This window comes from Eschrichtius robustus, chromosome 3 (genome assembly GCF_028021215.1).
Source record: "Eschrichtius robustus isolate mEscRob2 chromosome 3, mEscRob2.pri, whole genome shotgun sequence".
In the NCBI taxonomy this organism is placed as follows: Eukaryota; Metazoa; Chordata; class Mammalia; order Artiodactyla; family Eschrichtiidae; genus Eschrichtius; species Eschrichtius robustus.
Genome location: NC_090826.1, coordinates 80,666,916 through 80,687,834, shown reverse-complemented (window position 1 = coordinate 80,687,834; position 20,919 = coordinate 80,666,916). Strand labels below are relative to the sequence as shown.

The 20,919-nt window shown below is 36.1% G+C and overlaps 1 protein-coding gene across 6 annotated transcripts in view; it reads left to right on the top strand.

Moving 5' to 3' along the window:
- The first annotated feature begins 304 nt into the window (after positions 1-304).
- The window catches only part of HFM1 (helicase for meiosis 1), a 137,224-nt gene continuing 116,609 nt past the window's right edge, over positions 305-20,919 (top strand). Inside the window, exons 1-5 of one of the 6 annotated variants that reach the window (XM_068540286.1) lie at positions 305-338; positions 870-974; positions 4,038-4,135; positions 12,696-12,808; positions 14,118-14,427. In XM_068540286.1, the coding sequence (XP_068396387.1) occupies positions 4,065-4,135; positions 12,696-12,808; positions 14,118-14,427 (494 nt within the window). In that variant the 5' untranslated portion in view covers positions 305-338; positions 870-974; positions 4,038-4,064. Of the gene's footprint in view, positions 339-386; positions 418-708; positions 975-4,037; positions 4,136-12,695; positions 12,809-14,117; positions 14,428-20,919 lie in introns of those variants that run through there. The other 5 variants (XM_068540287.1, XM_068540284.1, XM_068540283.1 and 2 more) reach the window with 5 other exon arrangements.

Here is a 20,919-nt window from a genome sequence, read left to right as displayed (position 1 = left end):
CCAGACACAGGACAAATACTGTGAGTTCACTTATATGACGTACCTAGGATAAGCAAATTCTTCGGGAGGGAAAGTAGAGTTACCAAGAGCTGGGGGAAGGATTAAGATTTCTATTCAATGAGAATAAGCCACAGTATCCTGAGAGCCATATATTAAAAAGGAATTATAAACTTCTGGGGGAAAGAAGGAGAGGAGGGAAGGTTGGGTGTCCTGGCGATCCATTGCTTGGAGCTCGGCTTAGCCAGGCTGGGGGTCCTCCGGGGACCGGTGAATAGGCGCTCGGCTCTGAGGGCCGGCAGGGAGGGGAGAGCGGGCAGCTGGGACGGCAGCTGGGGAAGGTGGGGACTGAGGCCCGTTGCGTCTCACAGGGAGGAAGGGACGGGAGAACGGGACCCCGCGGGGAGAGAGAGGGGTCAGGTTGGCCGTGGGGAAGTGGTTGAGCTTCCCAGCCGAGTGTCGGGCGACAGCGGACGGGCGCGGCGAGGTGTAGGACCGCTGGCGCGACCCCGACCCCGACCCCAGGCCGCGCGGCTCCTCAGCCGCCTTCGCGTCAGAAGGGGCGGGCGAGGCCTGAGGCGGCTCCGCCTCTTGAGGGGCCGGCTGGCGCACTCTTGTTTTGCTTTGATGGCTCCTGGAGCCCCGCGAGTTTATTTCCAAGTGTGTTTCCCGCCCGGGGCGGGAGCTGGTGGCCGGCGCGCGTGTAGCCGCGTGTCCACAGCGACGCGACCTGCAGCCCCGCGGGCCCGGTGCCGGCGCCCGCGCTCGCGTCTCGGCCAGTCACCCGGCCGGAAGTCTTCCACCCTGCGCCCGCGAGTCTGGGGTGGGCTTTCTCGGATTTTGGGAACATCACGGGGGTATTTTTTCTTCAGACCCAGATTCGGTTCCTGCTGGAACTTCCCGGCCCCGTGGGTCCCCCGGGGACGTGGTGGAGATCAGGCGCTCCGACTGTAAGGACCTCTCGGCCGAGACTCGGGGTATTAATTTGTTCCCACGTTCATTCTCTTACTTTTGTCAAATTCCCTGCAGTCATTTGTGATGGTTGGTTTTTCCAGTGAATGTTGGTCTGAGTCTTCACTGATTACCGGTTTCTGGCAAATCAATATTTCGTATCTGGGTTTCTGCACTTTTGAAATAAGTATATTTCTGAGAGTAAAAATTGTAAGAGATAACTAATAGATCTGAACATCTTATACAATAAGGATTATAGAAGGTAAGAAGATGCTAAATTGTCACTAAAATAATTAGGTAAGGTGCAGGTCATTTCAACAATCAATAAATTATGTAGTTACAGAAACAGTTTAAATATTTTAAGAGTGATTAGTTAGAGCAGAAGCAAGCACTTAAAAAAAGAAAACATAATTTTATACCACATGCTGAAACTAGAACTTTGTAATCTAATGTGGAAACTTAGAAAATTTGACTCTAAACCTAAAACTTCAAATTAATTAATCCAAAATCTGTCATCTCCTACAATAACAAACTCATATTGAAATATGGTAACGTCCCTTGTAGGACCTATGTTTAGAAAAATATATTTATTTACATAATTCAAGTGCCGAATCCCACGGTCTTTTAGAACCTTCATGATTTGATTTCGTGAATCCTGAATTAGAAAAACAAATCACATTTTAAAACTGAATATTAAAGATTGGGGGGTAAAATTTTAAGCCTCAGAATTGACGGAAAATTATTTTTATATAAATTATTTTTATAAACTGAACATTGCTAATGTATTTATTCCACAGTGAATTGTTATGGACCATCTGCTATGTATCAGGCACTGTTCTGGGTTATAGGAACACATTAATGAGTAAAAAGTCCCTGCTTCCTCTACAGGGAGAAAGATAAACAACTGAACAGTTATAAATTAGTGCTGTGAAGAAAAATAATGCAAAGTATGGGGATGGAGTATTTTAGATAAAGGAGGTTTTCTTTCATAGGACTGCATCAGAACTAAAATATATACGTAATGTTTTTATTCTGGACCCAAACAAGTTATATTCTCTTCTATGCCAGAACTAGGAGTCAAATCAAAAGTTCTCTTGAAAATATTTGCTGTTTATATAGGAGGTTTTTCGATTAATTTATGAAATATTTTTTTTCAGAAACAAATATTTTTAATTTGCAGTTTTATTGTTTTGTTTGCAGCTTCTTTTAGAATAAAGAGTTCAAACATGTGCCTGTCAGCCTTAAGAGTTTCTACTTAAATTCTGAGGTACCATATAAAAGTGGTCTGGTATGTTTTAATTTGGAAAACTCTTTTTGTTGTTTAAAATTATATAATTTTCCTAAGACTAGAAAGGGAATATTTTATTTGTTACTTTTTGGTTAATATAGAAACATGATTGGCACTTTTATTTATACTTTATCTGGTAATTGTTTCCAACTTCTGAAATTCTTTACTTAAATAAGTTGTTAAAGACTCCAGTTAGCAATTTCTGAGTGACTCCCTTCTGCCTCCCACCCTGTTATCCTAGGCTTCTATTGTCCACATAATTAAATTGTTTTAGACGTTTATAGAACCATGCTACCTTGTTTCAACTTTCCTGTTTCTTTTTGTTGGTGACGAAGCGATTAATAAATTGAGAAAAATGAAGAGGACAACTAAGCTAAACAGGTGGAAAGGGGAAAAGCCCAATAACTAAACCAATGAAAAACCCCACAGTATTCTGATAAAGTAAGAACAGTCCTAATGTAATCAAATTTAGCCCTCTTGTTAGTAGCATTTTGTCAAGGGGTGCATGTGGAAGCATGCCTCTTTTCCCCACGTACTTCCACATGTGTTTCACTATCACATCAGGGAGGACTCAAAATTGAAGGGACTGGACTTCCCTGGTGCAGCAATCAATCAATCGATCAATACGTACATACATACAAACATACGTACACACACACTGCTCTGACTTGGTAATATGGATTTCTCCACGAGATGGCGCTCATATAGTGGCTTTGATTTTAGTTTCCATCCTAAGGAAAGCTTTGCGATGTATTAACTATCACAGAATAAATAGAAATGTGATTTTATATTTTATGATATGTGCGTCTGATTTCATGTTTTGTCATATAGAATCTTATGTTTCAGAAATTAAAAAAAAGTTGAGATGTAGTGTTGATGTGCAGGGGGAAGAACTGCAATGTATGTATCTGTAGAAATAGTTCTACTGTCTCCTGTTAAATTTGAGGCTTTGTTCAGCCCTAGATTTTTGCTATATTCCCAGGTAGCCAATGATGAATGTTTTTATCCTTTACATTTAGATAACATCTTTGGATGTAAAAATTATCTTTTTAAAAAGGAATGTAAACATTTATATATATGTTATGTAATATAATGGACATATAACATACATATATATGTATATAGTTTAACATATATATATTAAACTAGTAAATTTGTTTATTTTGATAAATTCAAACATATATAAAAATAAACATTATGAGGAACTCCACGTACCTATTACGTAGCTTTAGCAATTATCAACTCATTGCCAATCTTGTTTCATCAATAACCCTCAACATTTCTCTCTTTATTTTGAAGCAAATCTACTCTATCCCTTGATTTTGAAGGAAATCCCTGCATATGTACACAGTATATTGTTAGAAACACATACATTCACAATAAAATGCACTATCCTAACTCAAAAATAATGGTATGAACAAAGTATTTTAGGAGCCCGAAAGGAGCCACTAATTCTGCTTTTGGGTAATTCAGAGAAACCTTTGAAGAAGAAATGGCGTCTGACCTGTGCCATTAAGAATGGGTAGGAATTTGTCAGGTGGAGAATGGAAGAAAACACACTCTTAAGCATTGGTGCAGAATGAAGAGAGGGGTACATATGTGAATATGTATGAATGAGTGGAGAACAGAGAATAATGTATTTGAATATTTAAGCACTTTGGAGGAAGTTACAGAAGATGTTGCTGAAAGGCTATCTGTGGTTATTTTGGGAAATTAATGATTATAGTTTATGGATCCAGAAATTTTGTTTCTACATCTTTGTAAATAGAACATAAACTTTTTTTTTTTTGGTATTTTTTAGATTTGTGACAAAGTCCAGTTTTTAACAATGCTGAAATCAAATGACTCCTTGTTTTCCTTGGATAATTTGTTTTTTGAAAAAACAGATGAAGCTGAAAAGTAAGTCTGCTTTAAAGAATGATAACAGTATATTGCTTAAGGGTTTTTGATTTTTAAGGCATTTTAGTTTTCTCTCTGGTAAATTTATAAATAAAAAATGAGGGATCAACAGAATGACATTTCAGGTATATGCTTGGTAAACATGTAATTCAGATAAGGAAGTAACTGAAGTTTAACATGTTAAATGTTACAATTTTAAAAACAGAGTAGATTCTTGTCTATTTGGCTTTCATTCATTTGCATTTCTGGTTTGTTCAAATTATTTTTGGCTGAAGTAAAGACTGAAAGTAATGGTCAAAGAGTAGCTCAGGACAAGGGGTGGTGATGGCACCTTTTGGAAACAGAAAGGGCAGTGTGCCAAAGGCCAAGTGTGATAGGCAGATTCAGTGCAGGCAGGAAGTAGGGGTGGAAATAAAGATGTGGTACCAAAGGAAATATGAATGGGGAATAAGGAGTCTGTTAAATACTGGCTTATATGGATTTTCACATGTGAATCACTTTAGTTCTAAGTTTTCTATGTATTTGTTCTGTTGTGTTACCCTTTTTAATGAAGCATTGGGTAAATTATTTACTGCTTCATTTATTCTTCCATTCATTCAAATATTAATTCAAATATTGACTGAATGCTGAAAGGGACATAAAAAGAATGAAACAGACTTTTCCTTTAAAAAACTTAAAGCCTATTTGAGGTTAAATACACATGTAGAAAGGTCATTCATAAATAATGTGACCATGTAATTCAGACTGGGACACTTGAGAGTGAAAGAGTGCATCCAAATGAAGCAACAGGTGTTAATCAAGACTGGCCTGGGCAAATTTGGAACATATGGTTGCTCATCTAACAATACAAAAAAACAAGTGCAAAGCAAATTATAAGCATATATTCATGCAAAGAAATTTCAGATTTGGAGAGAGACTTGGGCCAGACTGTTTAGGTCAGGCTTTATGGTAGTTGGGGGAGACTTCAGGCTTTGAAGGACTGGATAATTCTTTTTTTAAAAAAATATTTATTTATTTATTTGGTTGCACCGGGTCTTAGTTGCGGCAGGCAGGCTCCTTAGTTGCGGTACGTGGGCTCCTTTGCTGTGGTATACGGACTCTTAGTTGTGGCATGCATGTGGGATCTAGTTCCCTGATTTTGTGAATGTAAGATTAGAAATGGATTTTGAATGAGCATATGCTCTGCTGCCTAAAACAATGCCTGGCACATAGTACTCAGTAAATAATTGTTGAATTGATTAATGAATGAAAAAAAAACAGTTGAACTTCTATAGTTGGATATAGGGGTAGTGTCGGGTATAGGGGTAAGCTAAATAAAGAAAATAGTTTTGAACAAAGATAAGGAGGGACAGAATGTATTATCTGTTTGGTATACAAGTAGTTCACTTTGGTCTGTACTATAAGGGACATGTAGGAGAATTGAAACTGTAACGTGACCTAAGGCCTCTAGGAAGTTTGGTGTTATTTAGAAGCCACTGAAAGATTTTGAATGGAATAACATGAAAAGAATTCCAAATTAATGTGATAAGAGTATATGATATATAGAGAGAAAGCCCAGAGGCAGTGAGGTCAATTAAAACACTGTTGTTCTCAATCAGACATAAGTTGCTTAGAGCCTTGATTAGGATAGTGCTAATGGAAATACAAGGAAGTGATGTATTCAAGAAGCTTTATAAGGAAGATGCAATAAGAGACAGTATGTGTCTGGATATAGTGGGTAAAAGACTGTACTATGGTTTGGATTCTGGGTGATGGGGAGAATGATGACACCTCTGGAAAATACGGAAATCAAGGAAGATTTGATTTTATGGGGAGGCTGAATAGAGAGCTAGATGTGTGCTTTTTGTATCTTGTTAATATCTTTCTTGGATTTTTAGGAATAGTCTCTGTGCAGAAAAGAGTTAATATACCAGGCCCAAACCACTATCTTTGAAAAGGCCTACTTGTAAGGTTGGCCTCTGGCTGGAGTCTGAGAACTTGGATTTTAGGAAGATTCCTACCATTGACTGATAAATTGGCTCATTGTGTAAAAACTGTTTATAAAAATAATGTGGTTTATAATGAACATCTGCTCTTCTGGGAATCTGGAATTTAGGTATGTGCCAGAGAGGGATGCCTACATGAGTAGCCCTCAATAAAAACCCTGGGCATTAAGTCTTTAATGACTTCCCTTGTTGGCGACATTTCACGTGTGTTGTCACAACTTGTTGCTGGGGGAATTAAGCACATCTTGTGTTACTCTAGTGGGAGAGGACCTTTGGAAGCTTGTGTCTGGTTTCTCCTGGACTTCACCCCACAGTCATGAGTAGGACTATATGCTGAGTCCTGTAAGTTGTCCTAGGGAGTCATTGACCCTGGCGGTGATCTTGGGGACTCTGTGACATAGTCCTAAATTTCAGTTGCTTTGGTGTATTGTCAGACAATCTGTCAGACATTGTCAGGTGATGTGTTACAGATTTTTGGTTTAGAAAATAGAGCTGTAGTAGCTATGTTTGAGGTGCTGTGAGAGGCAGAAAATTGAAAGACTGGGCCTCTCACTTCTGGGAGTTTAAAATCCTAAATAAAGAGAGAAGAAAAAATCATAAAATCCTTGGGACTTGGCTTAGACAGTTTATGTGGTATTCTTCTCAACTTTATTTTGTTACCTAATGCTTATCTTTTCTTCTAATGAAGGACAAGCCAACTTTGGTTGGAAAGGAAACATTAAAACATTATATGTTAATAGGATCACAGCTGAAAGATAAGGAAAGGTAGTTAACAATGTAAACAGGGTGACAAAAATCTCATCAATTACTGTAGGTTTACAAAGTGATTGTCAGTTTCAACAGTTTTCTTGGATTTTCCGTGGTTATAGATGGTTCTGGACCAAGAATATTTGGGTTAAGACATTAATTCGTAATAATGTTTTAGGAGTACTCTAGAATACCAATACTGGTGTCATTTACACACTTGTGACCCATGATTAGATATCAGGTGTATAATCAGTAATTTGTTACTTGTATTGGTTAAGATGCTAGAGTTTCAGAATGATTTACTACTTTCTTTTTTATATTGGAGCAGATTTAAGATTCCTGTCACAAGCATTTGAATTGGAGAAAAGAAAATGGAGTTATAGCCATTATTTAGGTAGCATATCTCACATAGCAGTGTCATTAATCCCATGACACACAAGGAAAAAAAGAATGCTGCTATATAGGGATAAGTCAAAGTCACCGCAGAAAGGTAGTATATTAAGTTTAAGAGTCTGTAATTGAGTAATGTTTAATTAATAAATACATAGTTTCTTTTTATTTTCTTAAATAAAATTATTATATATTTTTTGGCTCTGAAAATTCACATTTTAAAAAACACATATGGGGAGGTATTACAAAACATTTAAGGTAGCCCATGATTACATTTATTTGTTCATAGGCTAAGTCTTGTTTTTTTGAATTTTTGAATTTTATTTATTTTTTTATACAGCAGGTTCTTATTAGTCATCCATTTTATACACATCAGTGTATACATGTCAATCCCAATCTCCCAGGTCATCCCACCACCACCCCCATCCCCCCGCCGCTTTCCCCCCTTGGTGTCCATACGTTTGTTGTCTACATCTGTGTCTCAATTTCTGCCCTGCAAACTGGTTCATCTGTACCATTTTTCTAGGTTCCACATATATGTGTTAATATACGATATTTGTTTTTCTCTTTCTGACTTACTTCACTTTGTATGACAGTCTCTAGATTCATCCACGTCTCTACAAATGACCCAGTTTCATTCCTTTTTATGGCTGAGTAATGTTCCATTGTATAAATGTACCACATCTTCTTTATCCATTCATCTTTGATGGGCATTTAGGTTGCTTCCATGACCTGGCTATTGTCTATTGTAAATAGTGCTGCAATGAACATTGGGGTGCATGTGTCTTTTTGAATTATGGTTTTCTCTGGGTATACGCCCAGTAGTGGGATTGCTGGGTCATATGGTAATTTTATTTTTACTTTTTTAAGAAGCCTCCATACTGTTCTTCATAGTGGCCGTATCAATTTACATTCCCACCAACAGTGCAAGAGGGTTCCCTTTTCTCCACACCCTCTCCAGCATTTGTTGTTTGTAGATTTTCTGATGATGCCCATTCTAACTGCTGTGGGGTAATACCTCATTGTAGTTTTGATTTGCATTTCTCTAATAATTAGTGATGTTGAGCATCTTTTCATGTGCTTCTTGGCCATCTGTATGTCTTCTTTGGAGAAATGTCTATGTAGGTCTTCGGCCCATTTTTGGATTGGGATCTTTGTTTTTTTGACATTGAGCTGCATGAGCTGTTTATATATATTGGAGATTAATCCTTTGTCCCTTGATTCATTTGCAAATATTTTCTCCCATTCTGAGAGTTGTCTTTTTGTCTTGTTTATGGTTTCCTTTGCTGTGCAAAAGCATTTAAGTTTCATTATGTCCCATTTGTTTATTTCTGTTTTTATTTCCATTACTCTAGGAGGTGGATCAAAAAAGATCTTGCTGTGATTTATGTCAGAGTGTTCTTCCTATGTTTTCCTCTAAGAGTTTTATAGTGTCCGGTCTTACATTTAGGTCTGTAATCCATTTTGAGTTTATTTTTGTGTATGGTGTTAGGGAGTGTTCTAATTTCATTCTTTTACATGTAGCTGTCCAGTTTTCCCAGCACCACTTATTGAAGAGACTGTCTTTTCTCCATTGTATATCCTTGCCTCCTTTGTCATAGATTAGTTGACCATAGGCGCGTGGGTTTATCTCTGGGCTCTCTATCCTGTTCCAATGATCTATATTTTTGATTTTGTGCCAGTACCATATTGTCTTGATTACTGTATCTTTGTAGTATAGTCTGAAGTCAGGGAGTCTGATTCCTCCAGCTCCGTTTTTTTGCCTCAAGACTGCTTTGGCTATTCAGGGTCTTTTGTGTCTCCATACAAATTTTAAGATGATTTGTTTTAGTTCCATAAAAAATTCCATTGGTAATTTGATAGGGATTGCATTGAATCTGTAGATTGCTTTGGGTAGTATAGTCATTTTCACAATGTTGATTCTTCCAATCCAAGAACATGGGTTATCTCTCCATCTGTTTGTATCATCTTTAATTTCTTTCATCAGTGTCTTATAGTTTTCTGCATACAGGTCTTTTGTCTCCCTAGGTAGGTTTATTCCTAGGTATTTTATTCTTTTTGTTGCAATGGTAAATGGGAGTGTTTCCTTAATTTCTCTTTAAGATTTTTCATCGTTAGTGTACAAGAATGCAAGAGATTTCTGTGCATTAATTTTGTATTCTGCAACTTTACCAAATTCATTGATTAGCTCTAGTAGTTTTCTGGTGGCATCTTTGGGATTCTCTATGTATAGTATCATGTCATCTGCAAACAGTGACAGCTTTACTTCTTCTTTTCCAATTTGGATTCCTTTTATTTCTTTTTCTTCTCTGATTGCCATGGCTAGGACTTCCAAAACTATGTTGAATAATAGCAGTGAGAGTGGACATCCTTGTCTTGTTCCTGATCTTAGAGGAAATGCTTTCAGTTTTTCACCGTTGAGAATGATGTTTGCTGTGGGTTTGTCGTATATGGCCTTTATTATGTTGAGGTAGGTTCCCTCTATGCCCACTTTCTGGAGAGTTTTTATCATAAATGGGTGTTGACTTTTGTCAAAAGCTTTTTCTGCATCTATTGAGATGATCATACGGTTTTTCTTCAATTTGTTAATTTGGTGTATCACATTGATTGATTTGCGTATATTGAAGAATCCTTGCATCCCTGGGATAAATCCCACTTGCTCATGGTGAATGATCCCTTTAAGGTGTTGTTGGATTCTGTTTGCTAGTGTTTTGTTCAGGATTTTTGCGTGTATATTTATCAGTGATAATGGTCTGTAATTTTCTTTTTTTGTAGTATCTTTGTCTGGTTTTGGTATCAAGGTGATGGTGGCCTCATAGAATGAGTTTGGGAGTTTTCCATCCTCTGCAATTTTTTGGAAGAGTTTGAGAAGGATGGGTGTTAGCTCTTTTTTAAATGCTTGATAGAATTCACCTGTGAAACCATCTGGTTCTGGACTTTTGTTTGTTGGAAGATTTTTAATCCCAGTTCCAATTTCATTACTTGTGATTGGTCTGTTCATATTTTCTGTTTCTTCCTGGTTCAGTCTTGGAAGGTTATACCTTTCTAAGAATTTGTCCATTTCTTCCAGGTTGTCCTTTTTATTGGCATAGAGTTGCTTATAGTAGTCTCTTAGGATGCTTTGTATTTCTGTCATGTCTGTTGTAACTTCTCCTTTTTCATTTCTAATTTTATTGATTTGAGTCCTCTCCCTCTTTTTCTTGATGAGTTTGGCTAATGGTTTATCAATTTTGTTTATCTTCTCAAAGAACCAGCTTTTAGTTTTATTGATCTTTGCTATTGTTTTCTTTGTTTCTATTTCATTTATTTCTGCTCTGATCTTTATGATTTCTTTCCTTCTGCTAACTTTGGGTTTTGTTTGTTCTTCTTTCTCTAGTTCCTTTAGGTGTAAGGTTAGATTGTTTACTTGAGATTTTTCTTGTTTCTTGAGGTTGGCTTTTTTCCTATAAACTTCCCTCTTAGAACTGCTTTTGCTGCATCCCATAGGTTTTGGATCGTCGTGTTTTAATTGTCATTTGTCTCTAGGTATTTTTTGATTTCCTCTTTGATTTCTTCAGTGATCTCTTGGTTATTTAGTAACGTATTGTTTAGCCTGTGTTTGTGTTTTTTACGTTTTTTTTTCCCTGTAATTGATTTCTAATCTCATAGTGTTGTGGTCAGAAAAGATGCTTGATATGGTTTCAATTTTCTTAAATTTACTGAGGCTTGATTATTGACCCGAGATGTGATCTATCCTGGAGAATGTTCCGTGTGCACTTGAGAAGAAAGTGTAATCTGCTGTTTTTGGATGGTATGTCCTATAAATATCAATTAAATCTATCTGGTCTATTGTGTCATTTAAAGCTTCTGTTCCCTTATTGACTTTCATTTTGGATGATCTGTCCATTGGTATAAGTGAGGTGTTAAAGTCCCCCACCATTATTGTGTTACTGTCGATATCGTCTTTTATAGCTGTTAGCAGTTGCCTTATGTATTGAGGTGCTCCTCTGTTGGGTGCATATATATTTGTAATTGTTATATCTTCTTCTTGGATTGATCCCTTTGATCATTATGTAGTGTCCTTCCTTGTCTCTTGTAACATTCTTTATTTTAAAGTCTATTTTATCTGATATGAGTATAGCTACTCCAGCTTTCTTTTGATTTCCATTTGCGTGGAATATCTTTTTCCATCCCCTCACTTTCAGTCTGTATGTGTCCCTAGGTCTGAAGTGGGTCTCTTGTAGACAGCATATATATGGGTCTTGTTTCAGCGAGCCTGTGTTTTTTGGTTGGAGCATTTAATCCATTCACGTTTAAGGTAATTATTGATATGTATGTTCCTATTACCATTTTCTTAATTGTTTTGGGTTTGTTTTCGTAGGTCCTTTTCTTTTCGTGTTTCCCACTTAGAGAAGTTCCTTCAGCATTTGTTTTTAGAGCTGGTTTTGTGGTGCTGAATTCTCTTAGCTTTTGCTTGTCTGTAAAGCTTTTGATTTCTCCATTGAATCTGAATGAGATCCTTGCCAGGTAGAGTAATCTTGGTTTTAGGTTCTTCCCTTTCATCACTTTAAATATGTCATGCCACTCCCTTCTGGCTTGTAGAGCTTCTGCTGGGAAATCAGGTGTTAACCTTATGGGAGTTCCCTTGTATGTTTTTTGTCGTTTTTCCCTTGCTACTTTCAATAATTTTTCTTTGTCTTTAATTTTTGCCAATTTGATTAATATGTGTCTTGGCATGTTTCTCCTTGAGTTTCTCCTGTATGGGACTCTACGTTTCATGGACTTGGGTGGCTATTTCCTTTCCCATATTAGGGAAGTTTTTGACTATAATCACTTCAGATATTTTCTCAGGTCCGTTCTCTCTCTCTTCTCCTTCTGGGACCCCCTATAATGCGAATGTTGTTGCATTTAGTGTTGTCTCAGAGGTTTCTTAGGCTGTCTTCATTTCTTTTCATTCTTTTTTCTTTATTCTGTTCCGCAGCAGTGAATTCCACTATTCTGTCTTCCAGGTCACTTATCCGTTCTTCTGCCTCAATCATTCTGCTGTTGATCCCTTCTAGTGTATTTTTCATTTCAGTTATTGTATCGTTCATCTCTGTTTGTTTGTTCTTTAATTCTTCTAAGTCGTTGTTAAACATTTCTTGCATCTTCTCAATCTTTGCCTCTTCTTTTTCCGAGGTCCTCGATCATCTTCACTATCACTATTCTGAATTCTTTTTCTGGTAGGTTGCCTATCTCCACTTCATTTAGTTGTTTTTCTGGAGTTTTATCTTGTTCCTTCATCTGGTACATAGCCCTCTGCCTTTTCATCTTGTCTGTCTTTCTGTGAATGTGGTTTTTGTTCCACAGGCTGCAAGATTGTAGTTCTTCTTGCTTCTGCTGTCTGCCTCTCAATAAATACGTAGTTTCTGATGTTATATCTTTATTAACATATATTCATATTTTTATATTTTATATAGCCATCCAGACAATGAAAAATCTTTGGATTGGTTTCTTCCACCTGCTCCATTGATTTCGGAAATTCCAGATACTCAAGCATTAGAGGAAGAAATAGAAAGTCATAAGCTGTTAGGTAAATTGTCACATATTTTTTGGGAAGCCAAAGCCATTCAGCTCGTGTCAATGTAAAAAAATCTAATATTGAAATATTGAATCTTTTATTTTAATGGAATAAAATGAAAGTTAGAGACCCATTCAAAATAGTGCTCAGCAAATCTTAATATCTGAAACATTTTCCTTCTCCATACTTACATATACACACATATGTATATTATATGCATAAAATATATTATGACACACCTGTTATATTGTTCTGTGAATTTGTTTCCTCTTACCATTAAAACTGTCACTCCTATTTAGTTTTTGCCTTACCCTTTACTAAAGGTAGGATCCTCTGATTTAGGAAACCAGATTCATGAAATATATTGAGTGAAAAAAACAAGATGCAGATTATATATAGTTTGTTACCATCTTTACAAAGCTAGAAAACAAGCACACTCAAACAGTATATGCGGTCTAATGTGATAATGTTGGTAAAACTGATTTTTAAATTGAGTGGTAGGTTCATGCATGTAGATTTTGTTATTAAGCTTCATAATTTTTATATATTTTATATATGAAAATACATATTATATACTCTTGTGTGTACCAAATAATATGTAGAATTATTACATATATAGAATATGATAATTCTCTTATATGTTATAGTAGAACACACACCCATATATAATACGTATATGTAGTAGTATAGTATGTACACATAAATGATAAAGCAAATTTAAGCCCTAATGAGGCCTCCAAACTCCTTCCAAACCTTTCAAAGATGCTTATAAAGTCTCTGTAAAGACACCTTTAAAATTCTGTCACCTTGATGAAAGCATTCCTTTATCTTGATTTTAGAAGCAAGATTACAAATTTAAAAGCATTGTGTCATGTAATTTAATACTGAATCTATTCAGTAACATTTCATATGATTGGTCACTGTATTTTTGTGTATAAATTATTTATATAAAATTTTAAATCTTCATAATTACTTATATAATTGTATCATTTGTAGTAGATAAATACTTAAAACATTATAATTATGGTTATTTCTGTGGGTTAGAAATTAAACCTATTTTATAATGTAGGTTTAATATAAATTTCAAATTTAATTTCATTAATTCTTAACTAATTTCTGAGTATCCTGTAGTGTTATGATATACCATAAGAGTAACAACTACCTGTATTTCAAAATCACATATAGTATTACAGATTATCTTGTTATTTTCATATTTACCTAGTAAGCTGTTTGGAAACATTTTATTAAATTTTTCTATCATCATTTTGAAAATTTGTTTTCAAGGAGAACATGTAGTAATTAAAATATTCCATTTTTGTAGGTCAGAGAAAGAGGTCAAAAATGTTACCATCAAATTTGAAGATAACTAATGAAGACACAAATTATATTTCACAAACACAAAAATTCCAATTTGCCTTCCCTTCTAATGAATATGAAGAAGATGATCTAAATTTTGGAGGGGCAGGTAACAATGACTTACATGTTGCTGGCAAGCTGACATATCGTTCTTCTCAGAAATGGAAAAATCACACTGGCACTGAGATAGCACTTGAGAAAAATGTTCTGGATGATACAGAGTTAGTTAATTTTACACAAGATAAAGGAGAGAGCACGTCAGCCTTCCGCAAGAGGTAATTTATTAAATGAAATAAATAATATTCAATGATAAAGTTGAATATTTATGTGTATGTCCAGATGTATGAAGTATGGTAGAATCTGAATGAGAAAAACATCAACAACAAATAGAGTCTACCAGGGACTTCCCTGGTGGTCCAGTGGGTAAGACTCCGCGCTCCCAATGCAGGGGGCTGGGGTTCGATCCCTGGTTGGGGAACTAGATCCCACACGCATGCCGCAGCTAAGGGTTCACATGCTGCAACTAAGAAGTCCTCACGCCACAACTAAAAGATCCCTCACACTGCAACTAAAGATCCCGCATGCCCTAACTGAGACCCGGCGCAACCAAAATAAATAAATAAATAAATATTAAAAAGCAAACAAAGAAAAAAACAGTCTACTATGTACTAGACACTCTGTTAACTGTGAGATTCTAGCCATAAGTTCTTGTCTTCAGAGAACTTACAGTTTATTGAGGGAAAGGCAGATAGTAAATAAAAATAATTGATTGAATACTTTTTGCACCACAATTATTTTGATGAGATATATGGTTAGAGCAGAGGTTCTCAAACTTTCTGTTTTCAGGACCCCTTTACCCTTAAAAATTATTGAGGATTCCCATAGAGCTTTTGATCTATTATATTTGATCTATATCTATCTATTTTTGATCTTTATATCTATTGATATTGATATATAATATTAATATTATAAATTAAAATTATGGAAAAAAGTGTTATGGAAATTGTTTTGATCATATGAACTCTCTGAATCTTGACCATCGTTTGAGAACTGCTGTTAATGTGAGGTCCTAATCTGCTCTGCACAATCAGGGAAGACTTTCCTGAGGAAATGGTATTTAAGCTTAACATTAAGGAGGAATAGAATCAAGCTGAATGCAAATAAGGAAGGAGAGTGTGCCAGGCAGAAGGAATAGTATGTGCAAAAGTACTAAGGTAACGCAGAGCTTGGCTTATTCTTAGAAATTTTTCTTTAGTTTAAAGTAAGAGAGAATGCTAAGAGATAAGGTATGGAGGGGCCAAGTCATTCAGAGTCTTGTAGGCCATGAAACACTTTGTACTTTTAAGGCAGTGGTTATTAAACTGTGGCCCATGAACTCTCTACATCAGAATCACCTGGAGTGCTTGTTAAAAATTTGGATTCCTGGTTTCTACCTTAGACCTATTGAATCACAGTCTGGATAAAGGTGAGGATGGGACCCAGGAATCCAAATTTTTAACAGATTTTCTAGATGATTGTTATGCACACTAAAGTTTGAGAACCGTTGTTCTAAGGTCCTGGGTTTTAAGCAGAGGAGTAAAATTAGATTTTCTTTTTTATTTAATGTCCATTTTGGCCCCAGTATGATAAATTAGAAGAGAGCTAGAATACACTGTGAAGGGTCACTTAGGCTATTTTATTAGTGTAGGTGAGAGAGGATGGTAGCCTGATCTAGGACTGAGATAACAGGAATGAGAAAGTTCAAAGTTATTTAGGAGATAGAATTCCCACAGGACTTAAATGACGTTTGGATATGAGACCTAACTCTTAGGTTTCTGGCTTGAGCCAGAATGATGAAGGATGGTAGTGTTCTTTCATGATACAGAAAACTGTAAAGGAAAAATAGGGGAAGGTGGTGAGTACAGATTTGGACATGTTGATTTTGGGTGCTTACAAATTGTCCAAATAGACAATTGGATGTATGGGTTAAGGATTCAGAAGAGATCTAGTTGACAGTTTTTGTTTTCTCTGTGACATAAGAGACAAAGTCATCTGTGGAGTTTGAGGGGAAAAGTGGGGGTATTGAGCAAGTATGAGAAGAGTGGAAGAAATTGTGGAGAATGGGAAAGCAGCTAATTAGAATAATGGTAGGATTTTTGGACACTGTAAAGGGCCCAGTTGAGGTTGATGTCTATGAATTTTTAAATAAATTTTATTAACATGTAATTCACATATCATAAAATTCATTATTTTGAAGTGTACAGTTCACGGTTTTTAGTATAGTCACGGAGTTGTGCAACCATCACTACTCTCCAATTTTAAAATGTTTTTGCTGCCCTAAAAGAAACTCTATACTCATTAGCAGTCCCTCCCCATTCCTCCTTCCCCCATCTAGCCCCTGACAACCACTAATCGTTTTCTGTTTGTGTGGGTTTACCTATTGTAGACATTTCATATAAGTGGAGTCATACAATATCTGACCTTTTGTGTCTGGCTTCTTTCACTTAGCATAACATTTTCAAGGTTCATCCATGTTATGTCATGTATCAGTACTTTATTCTTTTTTATGGCCAAATAATATTTCATTTAATGGGTATATCACATTTTGTTTATTGATCTATCAGTTGATGGACATTTGAGTTGTTTCCACTTTTTGGCTATTATGAATAATGTTGCTATGAACACTCATGTGTACGTTTTTGTGTGAATATATGCATTTGACCCTTGAACAACACAGAGGTTAGGGGTGTTGACCTCCTGGGAAGTCAAAAAATGAAGTATAACTTTATAGTTGGCCCTCTCTATCCGCAGTTCTTCATCAGTGGATTCAGCCAACCTCAGATCGTGTAGTACCGTAGTAGTATTTATTGAAGGAAAAAAATCCGAGTATAAGTGGACTGGTGCTGTTTAAACCTATGTTGTTCAAGGGTCAAATGTATTTTAATTCTTTTGGATTTATACTTAGAAGTGGAATTGCTGGGTCATATGGTAACTCTATATTTATCTTTTTTGAGAAACTGCCAAATTGTTTTACAAAGTAACTATACCACTGAACAATCCCACTAGCAATATATGAGGATTCCAATTTCTCCATGTCCTTGCCAGCACTTGTTGTCTGTCTTTTTTATTATAGCCATACTAGTGGGTGTGACGTGTACCACTGTGGTTTTGATTTGCATATTCCTGCTGACTAAAGATGTTGGGCAACTTTTCATGTGATTATTCGTTATTTGTATATCTTCTTTGGAGTAATGTCTATTCAAATACTTTGCCTGTTCTTTTAATTGCGTTGTCTTTTTGTTGTTGAGTTGTAAGTGTTCTTTATTCTGGATAAAAATCCCTCATCAGTTATATGATTTACAAATATTTTCTCACATTCTGTGTGTTGTTTTTCACTTTTTTGTTCGTATCCTTAGCAGCCCAAAAGTTTTTAATTTTAATGAAGTTAAGTCCAATTTTTCTAATTTTTGACTGGACTTTTGGCATCCTATGTTGATTGGACTTTTGGTGTCCTATCTAAGAAACCATTGCCTAATCCAAGTTTGCAAAGACTTACTCCCACATTTTCTTCTAAGAGTTTTATAAATTTAGCTCTTAAATTTAGATCTATGATCCATTGTGAGTTAACCTTTCAATATGGTGCAAGGTAGGAGTCCAACTTAATTCTTTTGCACATAGATATCCAGTTGTTCCAGCACCATTTGTTAAAAAACAAAAACAAAAACTACTCTTTCCCCATGGAATGTCATGGCACCCTCACTGACAATCAATCAACCATAAATGGAAGGTCTGGGGGTTTTCTTACACCATCCAATTATCTGATTCATCAACACCAATGGGTGTCCAACAATTCAATTCAATTTTCATACTAACTCCTGGAGTTAGCATCAGACCGCATGGGTTAAGGGTTCAGTCCCTTGCCCTACTTGAAATGCCAGCCACAAATAGGGTGCCAGGCTACTGACATTTCTGCCTTGCAGACTACAAATTTGGGAGTTCCCACTACCCCACATTAGGTGTAATAATTTGCTAGAATTACTCACAGAATTAGAAAAATGCTTTACTTATGTTTACCAGTTCATTATAAAGGATACAACTTAGGAGCAGCCAAATGGAGGAGATGCATAAGGCAAGGTATGGAGAGGAAGAGTGTGCAGAGCTTGCATACCCTCTCTGAGTGTGTCACTGTCTCAGCACCTTGATGTGTTACCAATCTAGAAGCTCTCCGAACCCCCTGCCATTTAAGAATTTTTCATTCATGGAGGTTTCATTACATATGCGTGATTGATTAAATCATTGGCCATTGGTGATTGAACTCAATCTCCAGCCTTTCTCCCCTCCTTGGATGTTGGGAGTGGAGCTGAAAATCTCAACCCTCTAATCAAGTTTAGTTCTTTCTGGTGATCGGTCCCCATCCTGAAACCGTCTAGGGGCCCTACAAGAGTCACCTCATTAGCATAAACTCAGGTATGATTGAAAGGGGCTTATTATGAATAACAAAAGATGCTTCTATCACTTCTATCAAGCAGGGAATTCCAAACGTTTCAGGAGCTCTGTGCCAGGAACTGGGAACAAAAACCAAACATATATTTTCTATTATACCACATAAAGGTTTTTTTCCATGCTCTCAATTCTATTCTGTTGATCTGTATGTCTGTCCTTATGCCTGGCATAAGGATATTTTTCACAATGGCATATCCTACATTTTCTTGATTGCTGTAGCTTTGTATTGATAGTAAAGTTTTACATCAGGAAGTGTGAGTCCTCCAACTTTGTTCCTTTTTTTTCAAGATTTTTTTACTATTCTGATTTATTTGCATTTTCGTATGAATTTTAGGATAAGGTGGTCAATTTCTGCAGAGAAGCCAGCTGGGATTTTGATAAGGATTGTATTGAATCTGTAGGTAACCTGATGACTATTGCTATCTTAATATCATTAAATCTTCCAATCTATGAACTGGGATATCTTTCCATTTATTTAGGTTTTCTTTAATTTCTTTCAAAGATGTTTTGTGGTTTTCTGTGGACAAGTCTTATACTTATTTTGTTAAATCTACTCATAAGGACTTTATTCTTTTTGATGTTATTTTAAATGGAATTTCAGATTGTCCATTGAAAGTGTATAGAAATACAGTTGATTTTTGTATATTGATTTTGTTTCTTCAGTCTTGCTAACGATGACTTTGAATTTTAATATAACTCATCTACCTAACAGTTGTACTTTTTCCAGTAGTGTTCCACCACCCGGCTGCAATTATAAAAAACAATAGACAGATTCATCTAGAATTGCAGATTTGCAAGATAGTATGATAAAAGGCTAAAGGGGAAGAGGAGTTTAGAATATTGGTAAGAGAGTGGTCAAAAAGATAGGTCATGGTATTAAATTCATTAAAGGTACGCGAGAAAAATGAAGGGGAAGATGGTTTGGGAAAAAATAAGGAGATTAATTATAGTAATTTTGTTCTTTGACCTCATTGGTACCTTGAGCACACAAGCTAAAAGAATAGGAGGTTGTGTTCAGAGAATGATATGTCGGAATCATTGATTTGAAAGGAGGAGCAGTTCTGGATAATGATAATGTCTAAGGTGAGAGAGTAGGTGACTGAGATCATGTGAGGGAGAAAGCCACTGAAGATAAAAGCCTAAGAAACTGAGAGGGTAGGATTTCGAATGGGTTGTCTACATGAATGTTGAAGTAACCCAGATGATGGCAGAGTTTGGGATTGAGAGGAAAAGATTCTAAAGTGACCAGAGGTTGATATATGATACATGCCATGAGGAGGGTTACAAGGTGGTATAGCTAGACAGCACAGATACTTTTGTGAGACAGTGGAAAAGTAATGATGTAGATTTGGGGTGGAGAAGAAGACTCTCAACCATCAATACATTGGATGTGGGAGAGTTAACAGTTTTTTCCACTTAAGAGTTTTTTAAGGAGCAAGAGTTTTCCAGGGCAAATAAATATTTTTGTTAAGACCAGGAAGTAAATATAAAATTCAGTAAAGAAGCTGAGGATATGGAGAGTGTGGAGTGGGAGTTCCAGAGGACCTAGGAAGAATCTGAGGTTCAGAGAATTTAGATAACTAGTATGTGGATAATATTTTTATGGTTTGAAAAACCTATTTCAAACTCTAAAGTCATGCAGCTAGAAAGTGGAGGAGCTTTGGATTTATATCCAGGTTTGTCTGATTCCAAAGTCTGTGCTTTTAACTGATATCACAGCATGTAGCAAGGAGTCATCTTGTGGCATAAGTGTTTTCCTTGTCTTCAATACCATTTCATAATGGGATTCTATTATATTATCTAAGACTAACCATCTGCTTTTGAATTTTCTGTTTTCAAAAATAGAACTGCTGGCATTGGAGGATGCAACTCCACAGTTTGTTCTAAAATACATTTCTCTCTCTAGTTTTTTGAAAGATTGGTCTTTCTCATACAAAAACCTGTCATTAAGATTAATAGTCAAAATAATTTAGGAAGTATTCTGTATTTGTACAGTACTTATTTGGGTGTCATTCCTTACAGAATTCTGTAAGACTGATAACCTGCCTTCACCCTTTTACTTATTCTATAAGGTGCTAGTGTTGTATTAGGAACCCTATTGGTCACTTCTTCCCTTAGGGCTATTGTGAACAAATTACTTTGATGGATTGTCTTTGAATCAGTCAAATATAGTAAATTACAGTCATAAGATGGCCTTTCTTTGTTTTCTAGAACTTTACAAAGAACTATTTCTTACACTAAAATGATTATTGAACAGTGTTTGGAAAGTTGGTGCTGGATACTGA